The 19,916-nt window shown below is 53.6% G+C and overlaps 1 protein-coding gene across 3 annotated transcripts in view; it reads left to right on the top strand.

Moving 5' to 3' along the window:
• SDK2 (sidekick cell adhesion molecule 2) overlaps window positions 1-19,916 on the top strand; it is a 263,997-nt gene that overhangs the window by 180,502 nt on the left and 63,579 nt on the right. For all 3 annotated transcript variants that reach the window (XM_045045056.1, XM_011289338.4, XM_045045057.1), the window contains exons 9-17: window positions 1,058-1,252; window positions 2,473-2,589; window positions 4,182-4,349; window positions 5,302-5,404; window positions 12,132-12,308; window positions 12,556-12,692; window positions 13,275-13,422; window positions 17,964-18,104; window positions 19,587-19,768. In XM_045045056.1, coding sequence (XP_044900991.1) covers window positions 1,058-1,252; window positions 2,473-2,589; window positions 4,182-4,349; window positions 5,302-5,404; window positions 12,132-12,308; window positions 12,556-12,692; window positions 13,275-13,422; window positions 17,964-18,104; window positions 19,587-19,768 — 1,368 coding nt within the window. The remainder of the gene's footprint in view (window positions 1-1,057; window positions 1,253-2,472; window positions 2,590-4,181; window positions 4,350-5,301; window positions 5,405-12,131; window positions 12,309-12,555; window positions 12,693-13,274; window positions 13,423-17,963; window positions 18,105-19,586; window positions 19,769-19,916) is intronic.

Here is a 19,916-nt window from a genome sequence, read left to right as displayed (position 1 = left end):
CTGGGAAGGAGAAGCAAGCAGGTGTAGGGGGCTTGGGGCCACGAGTGCTCCTTCGGATGGAGGGTGGGAGCTCACCTGGGGAAGTCACATTTGAGCTGGGACCCAGAGGGAGAGAGGGGAGGCTGGGGACACGTGCGAGAAGACCGTGCCAGGCCCAGGGGTGTGTGGCTTGGGCAAGGCTGAGAGACGGGGAGCCCCTGTTCACCTCCCTGTGCAGACCAGGTAGGAGAGGGCTCCCGAGAAGCGCCAGCCTCCTCTGTGTGCTGCTCGACACGGGACTCTGCGGTCATGTGGGCTCGGGAAACGAACCCCCGTTGGAGGTTCCCAAAATACATAAAAGTCTCTGCTAAATTAAATTGCAGTTAGGGCACCTGGATGGCTCGGTCGGGTAAGCGTCCAGCTTCAGCTCAGGTCACGATCTCACAGTTCATGGGTTTGAGCCCCACGTCTGGCTCTATGCTGATGGCTCAGAGCCCGGAGCCTGCTTCGGATTCTCTGTCTCCCTCTCTCTCTGCCCCTCCCCTGCTCACGCTCTGTCTGTCTCTCTCTCAAAAATAAATAAGCATTAAAAAAAATTAATTCCAGTTAAAAATTAATTTATGGGGCGTCTGGGTGGCTCAGTAGGTTGAGCGTCCCAGCTCTTAATTTCGGCTCAGGTCATGATTCCAGAGTCATGGGATCGAGCCCCTCATCGGGCTCCACGCTGTGCATGGAGCCTGCTTAAGATTCTGTCTCTTCCTCTTCCTCTGCCCTTCCCCTGCTCTCGCTCTCTTTCTTAAAAAAAAATTTTTTTTGATTCATTTGTCCCATCCACCATTTCCAAGCGAAACTAACCCAGCTAAATTTTCTCGGAACCCCTGCTCTTATAAGAACTTGAGAAATGCCACCCCGAGAACATCCTTCACCTCCTCCAAGACCATTAGCGGCCCCTCTAAGAAGGCTCTGGGGAGCAGGACACACAGGGACACCCTCCCCATGCAGACTTCCAGGCACCCCTCAGAGGCAGGAGGGAGGGAGCCCGGAGGTGGGCTGACTGTGGGCCTGCGTGTCCCCCTAGGTGTGCCACCGCCCTCCATCATCTGGTACAAGGACGCGGCCGTGGTGGAGGTGGGGAGGCTGAACCGGTTCCGGCAGCGTGGCGACGGGGGCCTGCAGATCAGCGGGCTGGTGCCCGACGACACCGGCATGTTCCAGTGCTTTGCCCGCAACGCGGCCGGCGAGGTGCAGACCTCTACCTACCTGGCTGTCACCAGTAAGTTGGGCCTCCGCTGTCCTGCCCCGGAGTCCCTCCGCTCCCAGGATGCAGCCTTCCTCCAAGCCAGCAGCCTCTCGAGAAGAGATGCTGCATTTTGCAGAGCTAGGATTCCAGAAAACTCAGCAGCGGGGGCGGCCCTAGCCGGTTGCGCCCACTGCTCTCCCAGCCCGGGTCTGGCGCTCCAGGACCCTGAGCCGCGGAGGGGTTCACGGGCTCTCAGAGAGAAGCGTCTGTGAGGCCACGTCTTGCTCTGGCCTCGCAGCTGCCCCTGGCCTCCTGGACAGGGCTGAAGCCACCCCGTCCCCACTGAGAAGACTCGCTCACTTCTCCAGAGAGACCCAGGGCTTTCATCTCAGTCCCTCCTTCATACCGTTTGCCCTCTTGGAGTGTCTTGGCGGGGAGCATAGCTCTCCCGCCCTCTTCACGGAGCTGCGTTCGCAGCCAATGCCACACGAGTGGCCACACCGTCGATGGCAGAGCTCTGTGCACGTGCAAAGTGCCGCTGGGTTCCTTGTCTCAGCAGCAAGAGGATGTGTGGTCTTGGGCCTCCCGGCGTCCCTCGGGGGAGGCCCTCAGTCCCACAGAGGCCCCCCCAAACAGGGCGGCCGTGGGGCAGAGGGCCAGCTGGGTTTGCCCCAAAATGGCACTGGGGGCAGAAGGGCTGCCATCTCGCTTCTTGCTTCCGAGGAGTGTGGGCGAAGCCGGCGCTGGTCCGTATCCAAGCTCTGCTCCTCCCATGCACGTCTGCCCCTGAGGGCCGGGCCAGGGAAGGCCAGCGCAAAGCAAGAACGCCGTGCTGCATCTTGAAAAACCACAGCTCGACCGGGCTGTGGACTCTCCAGGGCCAGGCCTTGTGCAGAGTGGACAGTGTTCTCCTATTGGCCATAACCGTTTTTTCTGTCAGGAACCCACAGCCTCGATGTCCTGTTCAGTGAAGGAGGCATCATGGCGGGTGTGAGCCGCCCTCGGGGGTCCTCCCTTTTCCTCCAGATGGAGGCCGAAGAATCAAGGCAGAAGGGCTGGTGTAGCCTGGGTCCTGCCACAGGGCAGGTGGTGCAGGGAGCCCCGGAGGGCCTTCCGGGCTTTTCTCCGGTGCTGGGGTCCCATCGGGACACCTGCGTCCTTCTTGGTGGCAGGGGCAGGATGAGCACCTGGCCCTCTAGCGGTGGGGGCTCCTCTGGGGTGTAGCTGAGAGGCTCCACTGTCTCCTTTTGCAGGCATCGCCCCCAACATCACCAGGGGCCCCTTGGACAGCACAGTGATCGATGGCATGTCAGTCGTGCTGGCTTGCGAGACTTCGGGAGCGCCCCGGCCGGCCATCACTTGGCAGAAAGGTAGATGGGACTGATCTCCTTTGGAGGGTGTGGCTGTGTGACAGCCTAGGGCAGTCCTCAGAGCTCAGTTCTGGAGACAGCCGGGTCGGGTTCCCTATGTACAGTTGTGAAGGTCGTGCACTGCACACCCCCAGGGGCGGGGCGTCTTTCACACCACAGTATGCACCACGTGCCGCCCCGCTGGGCTCAACGCCCGGCTCTGCAGCTCCAGAGACCTGTGACCTTGGGTGAATCATTTACTCACTCCGAGCCTCAGGATCCCTGTCTGTAAACTGAGGACAATGGGACCATATACCTTGGGTCAGCGTGAGGACGAAACAAGAGCCAGCACTGTGCCTCGGCGGTGGGGAAACCCAGTGAATGGCCGCTGTTTGACGGTCCGTATCACGGTGGTGGCCGTCCGTGCAAGTGGGAGACCATCCCTGCCCCCACGGCAGCGCGGAGGGCTCCCGACACCCGAGCCAGCGAAGCTCAGGCAGTCCCGCCCTCGGTGGCTCCTCCGCGGCTCTAGTTCCACACCTCGCCTTCCCAGCTCTCCCCGTGTGCACACACGTGTGCGTGCACCTGCAGTCACTCCCTCGCACCTCCCGAGTCTGCGTGGAGGAAGCTTCTCCCTAGGACTCACCTGCCCCCTCCCCCGGGCCTCCCCACGCCGCCCCCGCGGCTCAATTTCTCCACCTCCTTATATACAAGAAAACCTGCCCCTTCGTTCAGCTTGTCACCTGCCGCCCCGCGAAGACCCAGGCTTCGGTTTGGCCCGCCGCTGTCTTCCTGGGGCCCAGGCCGAGACTGACACATGGTAGCTGCTCAATAAATATTTGTGGGGTGAGTGGAGGCACAGCCAGGCGCGGGTATGGACACAAATAAACACGCTCACCCGACACGCTCACTGGTTCAGTATTCCTGCCCGTGGGTGCAAAGGGAGACACCCACAGGCTTGCACATGAAGATACCCCTCTGCACAGACAGGTGGGATTGTCTTTAAAATAGATTCAGTCTCGGGCTCATCTCCCTCCCTCACCCCCAGGCACCAGGCCTCCCCAGGTCCCACCACAGAGGGAGGCCTGGCCCACCCTGTCCCTGTCCACCCCTCCCCGCCCCCGCTCCTTGCTGCTCCCCCCCCCCCCCCGCCCATCACTTCCCTCCTCTCCCCTGAAGGTGACTCTCCAGAAGCATCCTGCCGCAGGATGCCCGTCACCACCTTGTCAGAGCTGTCTGCCCCCTCCCCCCCCCGGCCCGGGTGCCAGCTGTCTCCGAGAGCTGTGCCTGGCTGCTCCAGGAGACCGTCCCTGGCCTCCTCCGGCGAAGGGCAGACGGCGCGGTGGGTGGAGAGAGAGACGCCAGGAGACCCGGGCTCTGTGACCGAGCGCCCTCGTGCCTGTCACCACGTCAGAAACCCCCCTGGGCCTCCACCCCCACCCCAGCCCTGCCCCCACCTCCGCGGCCCTCCCAGTCTTTCTAAAGCTGGGGGCCTGCCCGAGACCACCTGCCCGGAGCCGCCGGGGAGGGGGCTCGTGCCGTGTCCGAGTGCCGGGGGCTGCGTGGACGCGCACAGCCGGCCGCACCCCGAGCCCACCCCGTGTCGCCCTCAGGGGAGCGCATCCTGGCCAGCGGCTCCGTCCAGCTGCCTCGATTCACGCTGCTGGAGTCGGGCAGCCTGCTCGTCAGCCCCACGCGCATCTCCGACGCCGGGACCTACACCTGCTTGGCCACCAACTCTCGGGGGGTCGACGAAGCCTCGGCCGACCTGGTCGTGTGGGGTGAGTGTGCACAGTGCCTTCACACGTCCGTGCGTGGGTGTGTGCCGAGCACAGTGTCCCCCTGCCGGCACCTCCACACCCGCACGTCGGTCCCGCCAGGGGCGCTTCTTCCGAGAGAAGGGCTCGGACGAATGAATGACTGCAGAGGGAAGGCCGGGCTTCTGCCGATGGTGCCACGAGAGCGAGGGCTCTCGCCACGCGTGGCCGAGTGAGAACAGAGAGGCGGTGGGCAGCTGTCTTCAACGTTAGGGCGGCAGTCGGCACCCCCGTTGCGTAAAGGGCCAGAGAGTAACTCTTTTAGGCTGCGTGGGCTGGACGGCCTCTGTCCCGACTCCTCGACTGCCTTTGCTGTTTCAGCAAGGAAGCAGCCAGAGGGCACGGCTGTGTTCCGATGCTAGTGGCCTTGGTAGCCAAAGAGGCTACCGGCCGGACTCGGCCCCCGACCGTAGTGTTCTGAGCCCTGCTTTAAGGAAGCGAATCAAGCCCCTTGTGCGGTCAGATTGCGCCACTGGGGATCCACGCCCAAGACAGACATGCATGTGGGCCACCTGGGGAGGCTGAACACCCATGGGCTCGAATGCCGTGCAGCAGGGGATGCGGTTTTCACGCTGGCTAGACCACCGATGTGCTGGGACCATGGGCCCCCGATCACTCTCAGATTTCCGTTTGTGTATCCCTCACGTGGGTTCGTGGGGGCAGGATTAAACGAGCCCCCGCCACGAACGTGGCTTTCAAGAATTCAAGTACCACGGAGGCACATTGTTCCCTTAACGCTCTGGGACATCGGCCGTGGTAGACCTGTCCACGCGCGGGGCCTGCCTCCGCCTACCCGTCGAACTCAGCCACTCGGGCTCGGTTTACCCGAAGGCGCCCTTCCCACACACCCGCGTCTCACCTGTTACTCCGGCTCTACACCCCCTTCTCACCACCCTGTCTCCCTGCCCTCTTTCAGCCCGGACCCGCATCACCAAGCCTCCCCAGGACCAGAGTGTCATCAAGGGCACCCAGGCCTCCATGGTGTGCGGAGTGACCCATGACCCCCGAGTGACCGTCAGGTACTCCCTCTGCTGTGACCCCATGGAGGCAAAAGGGGAGGGCAGCTTGTGGCCAATATCCCTGCCAAAGCAGCGGGCAGCGAGGCTGGAAGGGGCCGGCCACTGACGCCACTCGGGAGTCCTGGTCCCCACGGCTCTGGAGGCAGCTGCATCCTGGGGCGCCATCTGGTGGCCATTGGGCATATGACAGTCTAACCGCCACACCAAATGCCCCCCCCCCCCCCCCCCACCGCCGGAAGCCAAGGTTGCCCGTAAGGGTTCCTAGACGTGTTTTTTTTTTTAATTTTTTTTTCAATATATGAAGTTTATTGTCAAATTGGTTTCCATACAACATCCAGTGCTCATCCCAAAAGGTGCCCTCCTCAATACCCATCACCCACCCTCCCCGCCCTCCCACAGGGTTCCTAGACTTTTAGACACACATCCGTCCTTGGCCAATCCACTGCAGGCCTCCAGTTTGAGAAACACCTCCTTGAACATTAAACATTGATATTTAGGGCAGTTGTCGTGTGCTGCCGGCACAAACGCAAGCAGTGAGCCTTGAAATCACAGAGATGTAGTTAATATGTTGTCAACACATGATTCAGAATATGCTTATTCCTGGGATTATTCAATTTTTGTAAAAAATAAATATATCAACCATAAATGTTCTCCAAGAGAACCCACACGTTCCTCCCCATAGAATACCGCTGTGAGTCTCAGTTCTATACATAAGTAGCTATAATTTTAGCACCCATTAATTGAAAAACTTTATAATAAAAAAAACTATGGTTAATTCAGTAACACTTTAAAATAAGTTGGCGTTTTATTTATTAAAACGTCATCTATTATTTGGAAAATACTTGCATATTTTATTCATTCTCTAGATGATTCTTTTTTTTTTAAGTTTATTTTTGAGAGAGAGAGAGAGAGAGCACAAGCGGGGAAGAGGCAAAGAGAGAGAGGGAGACACAGAATCTGAAGCGGGGTCCAGGCTCCGAGCTGTCAGCACAGAGCCCGATGCAGGGCTTGAACTCATGAACTGTGAGATCATGACCTGAGCCGAAGTCGGACACTTAACCGGCTGAGCCACCCAGGCGCCCCCATTCTCCAGACAGTCCTTCATTGACAAGGGGATTCGTGGATCTCTTGCAATATAGCCGCAGGCCCACCTTCCAAGGACCTCCAGGGACCCACAGATGGAAAACTGTGTTCTGATGCACTGGAGGGGTCCTCGCCTCAGAATGGAATTTTCCATGTAGCGCAGTTTTTTCTAGATGGGAAGAGAGAGAACAGAACTGGTCCCTCAGCATTTGCAGCCTGTGCCCAAAGTCTCCCCACATCTCCCACCCCTTCCTTGGACTTGAAAACCCTGTCCCAGCTTCAGGGAACACACCATGGGGCTCCCTGACCAGACAGGCTAGGAAGGACCCGAGCAACCAAATCAAATAAAGTGGCGGAACAGTTTCCAGAACAGTCTCAGGAGAGAACACTTCCATTTGGTATCCGAGGCCAGATCTAGACCCACTCTGAGAAATCCAGTCGGGCAACAATGACTGCTAATCCGTATTTCTGTTGGCCTTTTTTCTTACTGCATGGCTAATAGATATCCTGTATAGAAGGAAAACGTAGAAAGTGCAGATAAGCCCCAAAAACTGGGGAGGGAGAGAGAGAGAGGGAAAAAAAAAGAAGGAAAAAAGTAAGTTTACCTGTTTCTCTCAGAGATAGTAATATTTGGGTGTCATTTGTGAAAAACTGGAAACACAATTCCTTAGTCTGTGTCCAGGTTTTTACAAATGACACCCAAATATTACTATTTGGTAAGAACCTTAAGAACCTATTGTGACTCTCCTTCCCTGTCGATGAATATTTTCATATAAACTCCATTACATGATTCTTCACATGTCCATTGTGTGGCTGTAATGGAATTTATGTTACCAATTCCCTAATGCTGGATATTTGGATTGTTTTTCAATTTTTTGCTAATATTAAGAAACATAACGATCCACATCCTTGTAATTATTTTTGCACGGCTTTGATTTCCTGAGGACTAATTTTTTTTTAATTTGTTTAATGTTTACTTATTTTTGAGAGAGAGAGAGACAGAGTATGAGTGGGGGAGGGGCAGAGGGAGAGGGAGACACAGAATCGGAAGCAGGCTCCGGGCTCCGAGCTGTCAGCACAGACCCTGACGCAGGGCTTGAACTCATGAACTGCAACATCATGACCTGAGCCGAAGTCACATGCTTAACTGACTGAGCCACCCGTGCACCCGCTAGTACGGGATTATTTTTATTTATTATTTTTTTACATATACTTTTTTAAAAGTTTTTTTTAATGTTTAATTATTTTTGAGAAAGAGAGAGACAGAGACAGAGATAGAGTACAAGCAGGAGAGGGGCAGAGAGAGAAGGAGACGCAGAATCGGAAGCAGGCTCCAGGCTCTGAGCTGTCAGCACAGAGCCCGACGCGGGGCTCGAACTCACGGACCGTGAGATCATGACCTGAGCTGAAGTTGGACGTTTAACTGACTGAGCCACCCAGGTGCCCCCTATCTAATATCATTTAAAATCACTCGTCAAAATTGTTTAATAGCCAGCTATATAATAACAGATAATTTTGGAAAATTTATACCCTGAGTTAAATGAATCAACTGGTTGGGTTTTTTTTCCTTTCTTTCTTCCTTCCTTCCTTTCTCCCTTCCTTTCTTTCTTCCTTCCTTCTTTCCTTCCTTCCTTTCCTCTTTCTTTCTTCTTTACTCCCTCCTTCCTTCCTTCCTTTCCTCCTTCTTTCTTCCTTCCTTCCTTTCTTTCTCCCTTCCTTCCTCCCTTCCTTCCTTCCTTCCTTTCTTCTTTCCTTTCTCCCTTCCTTCCATCCTTTCTTCCTTTCTTCCTTCCTTCCTTCTTTCCTTCCTTCCTTTCCTCCTTCTTTCTTTCTTTCTTTCTTCCTTCCTTCCTTCCTTCCTTCGTTTCTCCCTTCCTTCCTTTCTCCCTCCCTTCCCTCCTTCCTTCCTTCCTTCCTTTCTTCCTTTCTTCCTTTCTTTCCCCTTTCTTTCTTTCTTTCTTTCTTTCTTTCTTTCTTTCCTTCCTTCCTTCCTTCCTTCCTTCCTTCCTTTCCTCCTTCCCTCATTCCTTTCCTTCTTCTTTCTTTCTTCCTTCCTTCCTTCCTTCCTTTCTCCCTTCCTTTCTTCCTTTCTTTTATTCTTTCTTAACTTTCTATTGTGGAAATTTTCCAAGATAGGCCAGAGTAGAGAGACCAGTGTCATTAAGTCTCATATACCCATCTCTCAGTCTCAGTGATTGTCAGCACTTTGCTCACCTGATTTTGCCTATCCCCCTCCCCCACTACACACACACACACACACACACACACACACACACACACACTTTCTTTACTGCAATATTTTTTTAATGTTTGTTTATTGTTTTTGAGAAAGAGAGTGCGTGCACATGCTCGTGAGTAGGGGAGGGGCAGAGCAGGGAGACAGAGGATCCAAAGCAGACTGCACTGCCCGCAGCGAGCCTAACGCGGGCCTTGAACTCACGAACTGTGACATCACGACCTGAGCTGAAGTCATATGTTTAGCCAACTGACCCACCCAGTCGCCCCTAACTGCGATATTTTAAAAGCAAATATTAAGCGTGTAATTTCACCTTTACATATGTCAGTGTGCATTTCTTACCTAAAAGGACTTTTCTTTAAACATAACAACAACCATGTCCCTGGTAACACCTAACACAATGAGCAATCAATCCCTTGATGTCTGTTGATACAATGGCCCTGATTATCTCAGAGGTGCCTTTTTAAAAGTTGGTTGGTTGATGGGGCGCCTGGGTGGCTCAGTTGGTTAAGCGTCCGACTTCGGCCCAGGTCACGATCTCCCGGTTCGTGGGCTCAAGCCCCACATCGGGCTCTGTGCTGACAGCTCGGAGCCTGGACCCCCCTTCGGATTCTGTGTCTCTCTCTCCCCCTGCTCCTCCTCCACTCACACTCCGTCTCTCTCTCTCTCTCAAAAATAAACATTACCTAAATAAATAAATAAAAGTTGGTTGGTTGAACTCAGCGTCCACACAAGGTCTACACATTGCTTTTGGTTGGTGTGCCTCCTTCCTACATAGTCCCCTCCCCCTCCTTTTTATTCTGTTTTCATTGTTGCTTTGTTTACGTGCAGTTAATTAGTTGGAGAGACCAGGTTCTACAGGACAGAGGCCCAGCTAACTTGTTCTGTAAAGGGCCAGAGAGTACGTGTTTTACGCTTTGAGGGCTATATAGCTTTTGTCACAGCTCTTCGAGTCTCCTTTTGCAGTGCAAAAGCAGTCACAGGCAGTGTGCAAATGAGCGGGCATGTCTGTGTTCCAATAAAACTTTATTTACACAAACAGGCGGTGGGGCCATTGTTGGCCGATACCCACTGTAGAAGGCCCCACCTTCGGGGTTTGGCTAGCTGCTTTTTCGTGGTGTGGTACGCTTGTACTTCGATCCCTGGTATTTCTAATTAGATTCAAGGAACTGGCTGATCAGATTCGGGTTCAGTTGTTGGGGCATAAACACTCCACGGCTGGTAATCTATGCTTCCCAAAACGCCACCTCCCAGGGCAAAAGATGTCCGCTTGCCATGAGCTGTTTTTTTTTTTTCTTAATTTTTTTTAAGTTATTTTTGAGAGAGAGGGAGAGAGAGAGAGCGAGCGCATGAGCCAGGGAGGGGCAGAGAGGGGGGCAGGTACAGAGGCTCTGACGCAGGCTCTGTGCTAACAGCAGAGAGCCCGATGTGGGGCTCGAACTCACAAGCTGTGAGATCATGACCTGAGCTGAAATCAAACTCTTAACCTCCTGAGCCACTCAGGAGCCCCTGCATAAGCTGTTTCTTATGCAGGAATTCTACTCACGCCATCAGTGCTGGCACAGATGATGCTTTTCCAGCTATGGAGATGAATTGAAGGTGATTCCTTCTGACAATTTGTAAATATGTATAAAAAGCCTTAAAATTTAACTCCGCAATTTCACCACCGAAAACGTATCCTCGAGGAAATGATTTAGCACGTATGAAAATACGTTACTGCAAGGATGTTCATCGCAGCATTAACTATAATATCGACAAACAAGGAGCCAAGCTGGTCACCCAACATTATGGGAACGATCGCAGAGCAATCATGTGGGAAGCACCGTGCAGCTGATAAAAACCATGGTGTGGAAGCACCCCATTTAAAAGAGTTTATGACATTTTGTGGGGTGAGAAAGCAGCTTTAAAGTCAGGATGGATGGACAGATAGCTAGATATCGTTTGCGTACATGTGCTACAAGAGTCAAAGTGCATAATGATGACTAACTTCTATTGATCCCTTGCCACGCTCCGGGCACTTCTTGGAGCGTTTTATATTAACTCACACAATCCTTAGAGCAACCTTATAAAGCGGGTGGTATTATTTTCCTTGTATGACAGATGAGGACACTGAGGCCCAGGGAGGGTAAATAAACACACCCAGGATCACAAACCCTGGTAAGTGGCCGAGGCAACATTTGACCAGGGAATCTGAATCCAGAACATAGAAACACTGTGGTACCATGCCCACTGGGGCAGGAGGGAAAAGTCTGGAAGGCATATGCTCAGCTGTTAATCATGGTTACCCATTATGGGAAAGCTTTTGTTTTCCTGTATTTTTTTTTTCCTATTTGTATTTGCAATTCCCTGATTTTTTTTTTTAAACCTAGCTTTTTTTTTTTTTTTTAAGGTTTTATTTGTTTTTGAGACAGAGAGAGACAGAGCATGAACGGGGGAGGGGCAGAGAGAGAGAGAGACACACAGAATCGGAAGCAGGCTCCAGGCTCTGAGCCATCAGCCCAGAGCCCGACGTGGGGCTCGAACTCACGGACCGCGAGATCGTGACCTGAGCCGAAGTCGGACGCTTAACCGACTGAGCCACCCAGGCGCCCCTTAAACCTAGCTTTAAAATATTACAGGCTCCTTCTCCCTAGCAAACTTGCATTCTCTAACACAGAGAGTTCTCTCGCATCCTTGTGGCTCAGGCCACCCTGTCCCCAACTGAGCGAGTGACGGGTCATGTACAGAGCGGCTCAGTCCCCATCCTGTTCCCAGCACCCTGGCCAACCTTGCTGGGGGGCAGCAGCAGGACGTGCTCCCCGGAGCTGGCACCCCACGTTATGTTGACAGTAATAGTTGTATTTCCTCAAGAATCGTTCCAGAGGGGATATTTCTTATTGTCAGGCCCGGGCGTGTTGTAATTTCTCAAGTCCCCCTTTGTACTGACTGACCGAAGCTAAAGTGATTTTTTGGACACTGAAGTCAATTTGTCACAGTGATGCATTGATCTAATGATTCCCCTCATAAAACTAATTCCAAAATGCAGTCTGTGCGGAAACGTTAATTCTTTTTCCAGCTGTAATCTTTTAACCTCTTCGGAAGATTACCTTTTGCCGGCTCTTTTGTGCTGGCTGCTTGGCAGTCGCTTCTGGCCAAAAGCAACACGGCTCTGACCTAGACCTGAGATAGAGGTGTGACGGCTTCGTGTGCTAACCCTCCCGGACGGAGCACCTGCCACGGGGACGGTGGGCTGGGGGCTGATCGGGCGCCCACCGTGCTCCGGCCCCAGACCAGCCCCGGGGCGTGGGGGGGCCGGGGGGGGGACTCTGCCGCCTTTGGAACTCTCCTCCAGATCCGCCCTGGGCTGAGCCCCAGAAGTGCCCCCTAGTTCCCTACCTCTCTTTACTGACTGGTGCTTCTTACTCTCAGGTACGTCTGGGAGAAGGATGGGGCCACCCTGGGCATGGAGAGCAACCCCCGCATCCGTCTTGACAAAAACGGCTCCCTGCACATCTCACAGACGTGGTCGGGGGACATCGGCACCTACACCTGCCGGGTGCTCTCAGCCGGGGGCAATGACTCTCGAAGTGCCCACCTGCGCGTCAGGTAAGGGGGCAGCCTGCCCCGGCCCCCCCCCAACCGCAGCCCAGTGAGGCCTTCTGTCAAGAGCAGAGGAGTCTGGGGACAGGTAGGACAGGTAGGCCCGTAAGCCAGGGAGCAGAGCCTCCGGGTGGCCGGCCCGAAGGCCGAGCTTGGCGGCTGAGGCATCTCGAAGTTCAGTCTGAGCCCTGGTGCCCGTGTGTCACCTGACTCCAGACCTCACAGCCGGCCCCGCCACACCTCTCTCCCCCAGGCAGCTGCCCCACGCCCCCGAGCGCCCTGTGGCGACCCTCAGCACAGCGGAGAGGCGGGCCATCAACCTGACGTGGGCCAAGCCCTTCGACGGCAACAGCCCCCTGCTTCGCTACGTCCTGGAGATGTCGGAGAACAGTAAGGCTTCCCGCCGCAGCCAGCCGGAGGCACGGGCTCGGGGAGGCGGCCCGGGGCCGGGATCCAGCTCCCCCACGTCCCAGTTCTCTGCCTTTGAGCAGACCTTCTGGAGGCCTCCGCGTCCCTGCAGAACGAGCGATGGCATCCGCCTCCTCGGGCCGCTGTGGCCGTTGAATGAGATCATGTCTGTGAGGTGCGGGACTCAGGACCTGCCTCTCTAGAGCCTCCAAGGCCGTGGCGACTCTTTTTCTTCTTTAGCCTCCAGACTGGGACCCGCAGAATTAACAGGCCTTGTTTCAGGGGCATTTTCAATACAGTTTGCCTGGAGCGCATCGATTCGAGGGGGGGAGAAAAAAGATAGAAAAGACACCTGCCATCTCTGTTCCCATGAGTCCTTGCTCCCTCCCCAGGACGCTCCGACCCCCTGGGACACGTGGGCTAAGGGGACCCAGGAAAATGACGCGACCAGCCTCTGCCGGATTGAGTTGGGGGAGGCGCGCCTCTGCTGGCCCAAACGGGGCTGGGGGTAAGGAACACGGCCCCCGGGGTGTCCACCTCTGCCTCCACCCTCTGTCCTTGTAGATGCCCCCTGGACCGTGCTCCTGGCCAGCGTGGACCCCGAGGCTACCTCCGTGATGGTCAAGGGCTTGGTGCCCGCGCGCTCCTACCAGTTCCGTCTTTGTGCCGTCAACGACGTGGGGAAGGGACAGTTCAGCAAGGACACGGAGAGGTGAGGGGAGCAGGTGCTCTCGCCCGGTGGGTCTCGGTGACCCCATTGGCCGGCGAGGCTGAGGGGGGCTGCCTACGGCCGAGACCAGTATGGCCACGCGGGGCCCGCTGTGTGCGGATCCTGGGGGCTTTGGTGTCTACCTCTGTCGAAAGGGGTAGCGTCACTCACACCTGGCTCACAGGGATGCCGCCAAGGTGAAAGGTCACCCGGGGGAGGTGCCGTGAGCAGTGCCCGGGGCAGGATCAGCACCGATTTAATGGTCCCTCTCACTGGGAGCCGAGCGAGTTCAAAGACTCCCCTCGCTCTGCTCTGCCTCCCCTGTCGGCCGCCGTCACTGTTACGTGCACGTGACAGATGTCCGTATCCAGTGCCTTGCAAGACGCCAGGTCTGGTTAAGCTTTCGGCGAGGCTGTTTTAAAGATGATGAAAATTGAGGAAAAACAGAGGGTCGTCCATTTTCGAGCATCACCCGGTAATACCCGCTTCCGTAGGAGGCGACTGATTCTGGCCGCTTAAGTCCTGTAACCAGGTGGTCCCCTCTGGGGAGAAAGAAGCCATGCAACAAGAGGGCAGAGTGACGGTGACACAAATCCCATGCACCAAAGCATTCCTTTTCTTATATTTCTCTTCATTTTTTCCAGATGTATTGAGATTCTAATTGACAGGTGACACGGTGTGAGTTGAAGGCACAGTGTTTTGATTCGATAGATTGTATGTTCCCATGTGATTAGCTGACACGTCCATTTCTTTTTCGTGGTGAGGACACTTTCGACCTCCTCTCTGAGCAGGTAGACGATACGGAACTTTCAGCTATCATCCCCAGGCTATACTTCAGATCCCCAGGATTTGTTAAGCTTCTAACTAGAAGGCTGTAGCCTTGACCACTATCTTCCCATGTCCCTCCCTCACTAGCTCTCGGTAACTACCACCCTCCTCTCTGTTTCTCTTAGATTCAGCTTTTGTAGACCCCACGTATGAGATCGCACAGTGTTTGTTGGTGCAAATGGTCCTTCTTTCTCATAGCTGAATAATATTCCATCGTATTCATCTACCACATCTGCTTGATGGACCCATCCATTGACAGATACGTAGGGTGTTTCCACGTGCAGACAGATCTTCGAGATCCTGTGTTCATCTCCTGTGGATGGATGTTTTAAAAATTTGTTTTTAATGTCTGTTCTATTTTTGAGACAGACAGAGTGCAGGGGGGGGAGGGGCAGAGAGAGCCAGAGTCCCAGAATCCAAAGCAGGCTCCAGGCTCCGAGCTGTCAGCACAGAGCCCGTCGCGGGGCTCGAACTCACGGACCGCGAGATCATGACCTGAGCTGAAGTTGGACGTTCAGCCGACTGAGCCACCCAGGCGCCCCATCCTGTGGATGGATTTTTTAATCTTTTGTGGGGCCGCCATTTTGTTTCCCACACTAGAAGCACCCACAGTGCACGAGGGTTCCCTTCTCTCCACATCCCTGACAATGCCTGTTCTGTCTTGTCTTTTCGATTTTCCATGAGAGCTGATCTACGAGGTGTGGGGTGACACCTCACTGGTTTTCATTCACATTTCCTTTTCACCCACCTGTTGGTCATCTGTGTGTCTTCGTGGGGAAAATGCCTGTTCAGATCTGCCTATTTCTAATTCGGGTTGGGGGTTTTTTGTTGTTGGTTTTTTGGGTTACTTATTTATTTATTGCTATTGGGTTGTATGAGTTCTTTATATATTCTGAATATTAGCCCCTTATCAGATATATGGTTTGCAGATTTAGCGTTTCATTTTGTCGGTTGTTTCTTTTGTCGTGCAGGAGCTTGTTCATTTCCTGTGGTCCCACTTACTTATCTTTGCTTTTATTGCCTGTGCTTTGAGTGTCGTCTCCTGGAACCCACTGCCCAGACCAACATCAAAGAGCTTGTCCCTATGTTTTCTTCCAGGAGTTTGACAAGTTAGGGTCCTACGATTAAGTCTTTAATTTTTTTTTTCGTTGTTCTCCTTTAGATCTCCAGCTGATTCGATTTTTTAAGTTTATTTATTTATTTGGAGAGAGAGCGTGCGCACGTCGGGGAGGGGCAGAGGGAGAAAGAAAGCAAGAATCCCAAGCAGGCTCCACGATGTCAGCGCAGAGGCTGACGTTCGGGGCTCCGACTCATGAACCGTGAGATCATGACCGGAGCCCAAACCAAGAGTCGGACGCTCAACCAACCGAGCCACCCGGGCACCCCGTTTTTGAGTTAATTTTTGTGACTGGTGTAAGCTAGGGGTCCGGTTTCATTCCTCTGCATGTGGGCTGTCCAGTTTCCCCAACACCGTGTATTAAAGAGACTTTCCTTTCCCCACTGAGAAGAATTAATATCCATGTTACCCAAAATGTCCACGTGTAAATTCGGTGCAACCTCTATCAAAATTCCGATGGCGTCTTTCACAGAATGAGGAAAAAGAAAAAAACAGTCCTAAAATGTGTTTGGAGCCACAAAAGACCTTGAGTAGCCAGAGCGGTCCTGTGAAAGAACAAAGCTTGGAGGCATCACATTTCCTGATTTCACACGATACTAGAAAGCTGTAGTAATCAAAAAGCATGATATTGGCATAAAAATAGACACTTAGACCCATGGAACGGAGTAGAGAGCCCAGAAATAAACCTTTACGTATACGGTCAGCTGACAGTTTACAAGGGAGCCAAGAACGTACTTGGCTCTTTAAAGGATTCTCTTAGGTGTGTGTATGCAGACCTCTGGCTTAAAACAATCGTTGGGTTTTGCCACAGTTCCAGTGAGCTTAAGTCTTTCTGGTTCTCACTGGGGGGATGCCACAGGGGTGGTGGCACCGTCACAGGAGAGAGAGGTGGCAGCTAACAGGAGGGCACTTACAGGAGAATGTATTCACTCGCTGCTGATTGAACACCTACTATGTGCCAGGCTGTGTGTGGTCCGTCAGTGGTTCGGGGAACAACGTGGACACGGCCCCACCCCTTCAGAACTACAAAATCCCAACAGTAGAAAGCCTCAAAGTGCTGGGACATCTACCCTACACTTTCTCCACGTCTTCAGGCTTCATTTCAAACCCTGATTCATCTTCCTGATGAATCCTCATGCTAACAGCCCTGAGTCACAAAGAAAAAGGTGAAATCGCCCTCGCTGCAGGCTTTACAAAGACGTGGGAGTGTGCAGTACGCGTTGCAAAGCTCTCCGTCAGAAAGCAAAAACATAAAAATAAGCTGAAAGGGAGAGACATCCATCAAAAATAATTAACTTTTGCTTTTAATGGATGCGTGTCAGTTTTGCGGCACCCCGGTGGAACGCCGTGTCCCCTGGCAGCTCCAGAGGAGGCAATGCAGTGGCACTCGCTTCCGGAAGCGGGCGATGGGCTCGCGCACGCGCCTCGCCAGCCCCGCCCGGCCTGCCCGTCCCCAGCCCTGGGCCCAGCTGGTCGGAAAAGGAAACCTAGTTACAGCTTGCAACCGGGAAGTGAAAAACATCCCTGCTTCTGACATTCCTGGTCACTTATGACATCATCGTCTCCAACAGCAGCTTCTTGGGCACGTGAGAAGCTCAGGCCAAGGTCCCTTTCCTGCACAGAAAATACACACATCTGGGGCTTTATAATGTTTTTTTTTTTAAATTTTTTTTAACATTTATTTATTTTTGAGAAGCAGAGCATGAGCAGGGGAGGGGGAGGGAGAGAGAGAGGTACAGAATCTGAAGCAGGCTCCAGGCTCTGAGCTGTTTGTTAGCACAGAGCCCAACGCGGGGCTTGAACTCACGAACTGTGAGACCATGACCTGAGCCGAAGTCGGACGCTCAACCGGCTGAGCCACCCAGGCGCCCCTATAGCGTTTTAAAAATATTCATATATATACATGGTGTCATTTGAACCTCAACCAGTCTTATAAAGCAGACAGGTGGAGCTTTATTATACTCCTTTAAAAGATAAACAAGCTCAGAGAGGTTAAGTGACTTGCCCAAAAGCGCACAGCAGTTGTGCAGAGTCATCCAGGAACAAAGCAGCCTCCTCATTTCCCATTAAACTCCTGTGTTTGCCATCAAGACTAAGAGTAGAAAAGCCCACCCACTCTTTTTTTTATGTTTATTTATTCTTGAGAGAGAGAGAGAGAGAGACAGCTTAAGCGGGGGAGGGTCAGAGAGAGGAGACAGAACTGGAAGCCAGATCCAGGCTCTAAGCTGTCAGCACAGAACCCAACGTGGGGCTCAAATTCATGAACCGTGAGATCATGACCTGAGCCAAAGTCGGACGCTTAACCGACGGAGCCACCCAGGCACCCCTGCACCCACTCTTTTTTTAATGTTTATTTATTGATTTTGAGGGGCGGGGAGAGAGAGCGCAGGCATGGGCATGCGAGCAGGGGAGGGGGCAGAGAGAGGGAGGGAGAAAGAGAATCCCAAGCAGGCTTCGCACGGTCATCGCAGAGCCCGACGTGGGGCTCCAGCTCACGACCCGTGAGATCGTGACCTGAGCCAAAACAGAGGCGGACACCTTAACCAACTAGGCCACCCGAGCAACCCGTCCCACCCACTCTTGACGTTTTTATATCCAGGGTCTCCCTTCCCGAGGAACCCCCCACGGCCCCTCCGCAGAACGTCATCGCCAGCGGCCGGACCAACCAGTCCATCATGATCCAGTGGCAGCCGCCTCCGGAGAGCCACCAGAATGGCCTCCTCAAGGGCTACATCATTAGGTAGGCGTCCAATCCCGGGAAAGGTAGGGCAGCCCAGACTCAAGGGGAGGGTCGGACGTGGACTGGGAAACAGCAAGGTCACGGCGGGTCTTTCCCCATCTAACGAGGGCCCGGCAACAAGAAGTGACTTCACTGTGTTATGAAAGACTTGGGTTAGACATAAAGAAGAACTTCCAGAAGGCAGAGCCTTGGAAACCAATGGGAATGCTTGAGGGAAGGGGTACAGTGTAGAGTCCTCAAGGCTGTATGGGTGGGCAAGTCTGCCACATGTCACGGCTCCACAGGCCCAGGGAGACAGGTAAAATATTCAAGGGGCCAACCACCCAGGAAACCAAAAACATTCCAACTGAAACCAACTACTGGGTCAAGAACTGGTCAAAAAGCAGACCTCCTTTCTTTGGTCCTTACTGCCAATTGAAGCCCAGTTATATAGACTTTTCTGTCTCCCCTTGACCGAGGGCACGTCCCTGATAACCTCAGACTGAGTTATTAAGTGCTATTAGTTCGGTTTTGTGAATTAAAATTAGCGTAAATGGAAGTTACAGAACATTCACCAATGTTCTGAATTCTGGCTGGCTGCAAAAGGTATGTCCCTTTTCCTATAGGCTTATGCTCTCTGGAAGAAGCTATTGTTGAGTTTGCTCCCTTATCGGTTCATTTTGTTGTGAGCTTTTGGTGGCCCCAAATCAGCGGTGGTTCTCAGAGGGCGGTCCTGGGGCCGGCAGCAGCATCGATTCGAATGCAACTTCTCAAGTCCCACACCTGACCTACGGAATGGGAAACTCTGGGGTGGGCCCAGCAAACCTGTGTTTTAACAAGCCTTCCAGGGGGTTCTGATGCGGGGTAAGCCTCTGAGAACCACCGCTATGGGGTGTCGTAACACATCAAAATAATTTGAGGTCTCTGATTTTCCAAAAATGGGTAGAGGCTATCCAGCCTCCAAAATTTCGCCTGAACAGACCCCACTTCTTTATTACCGTGTGTTCTTCTTCCAATGGAAGGTCGAAATTAGCAAAGTAGGTAGCCTCAGATGTTTTCCCTTCACCTAAGGGAATGACCGTCAAAAAGGGAGCCACTGTTTTGGAGGGTATAAGAAAATGAGCCCAACCTTTGGTTGGACTTGGCCCTCCATCAATGAGCCCTCCAAGGTGAGGCCAGTGTGATCTACCCAGAACTCTTATTGTCCGTGGTCATGTAGCCATCTCCCCAGTGTCCTCCCCCATCAGAAAGAACAGACACATCCACTAGGCCTGTGCTATCCAGGGAGACGGCCGTTGGTCACCTGTGATTTTGACTATAAAGGAAATAAATGTACAGGTTCCCAGTGCCAACCACGTTTCAAGTGCCCAACAGCCGTATATGCTCATGGCTGCCATATTGGACAGCGTGGGTATGGAACATTTACTCTGTCACACCCGGTTTCCTGGGCACGCGCCAAGCAGGCTGACTCCAAGCCACCGCATCCTGCCTTCCGCCCCTCAGGTACTGCCTGGCCGGGCTGCCTGTCGGGTACCAGTTCAAGAACATCACCGATGCCGATGTCAACAACCTGCTGTTGGAGGACCTCATCATCTGGACCAACTACGAGATCGAGGTGGCCGCCTACAACAGTGCCGGGCTGGGTGTCTACAGCAGCAAAGTCACCGAGTGGACACTGCAGGGAGGTGGGTGGGGACTGTGACCACGGAGGACTGGTGCTTCTCTCTCTCCCAGGCTCGCACCTGTCGGTCCGGTACCTGTCCCGTCCTGCCTCAGCCGTGTCACCTGTTGTATCCAGTCCCGAGCTATTGCCCGCTGCCCCCGGTTACCCCG

Source organism: Felis catus, chromosome E1 (genome assembly GCF_018350175.1).
Source record: "Felis catus isolate Fca126 chromosome E1, F.catus_Fca126_mat1.0, whole genome shotgun sequence".
Taxonomy (NCBI): domain Eukaryota; kingdom Metazoa; phylum Chordata; class Mammalia; order Carnivora; family Felidae; genus Felis; species Felis catus.
Note: the sequence above shows the minus strand (reverse complement) of the source record. Positions and strands in the feature narration are given on the sequence as shown.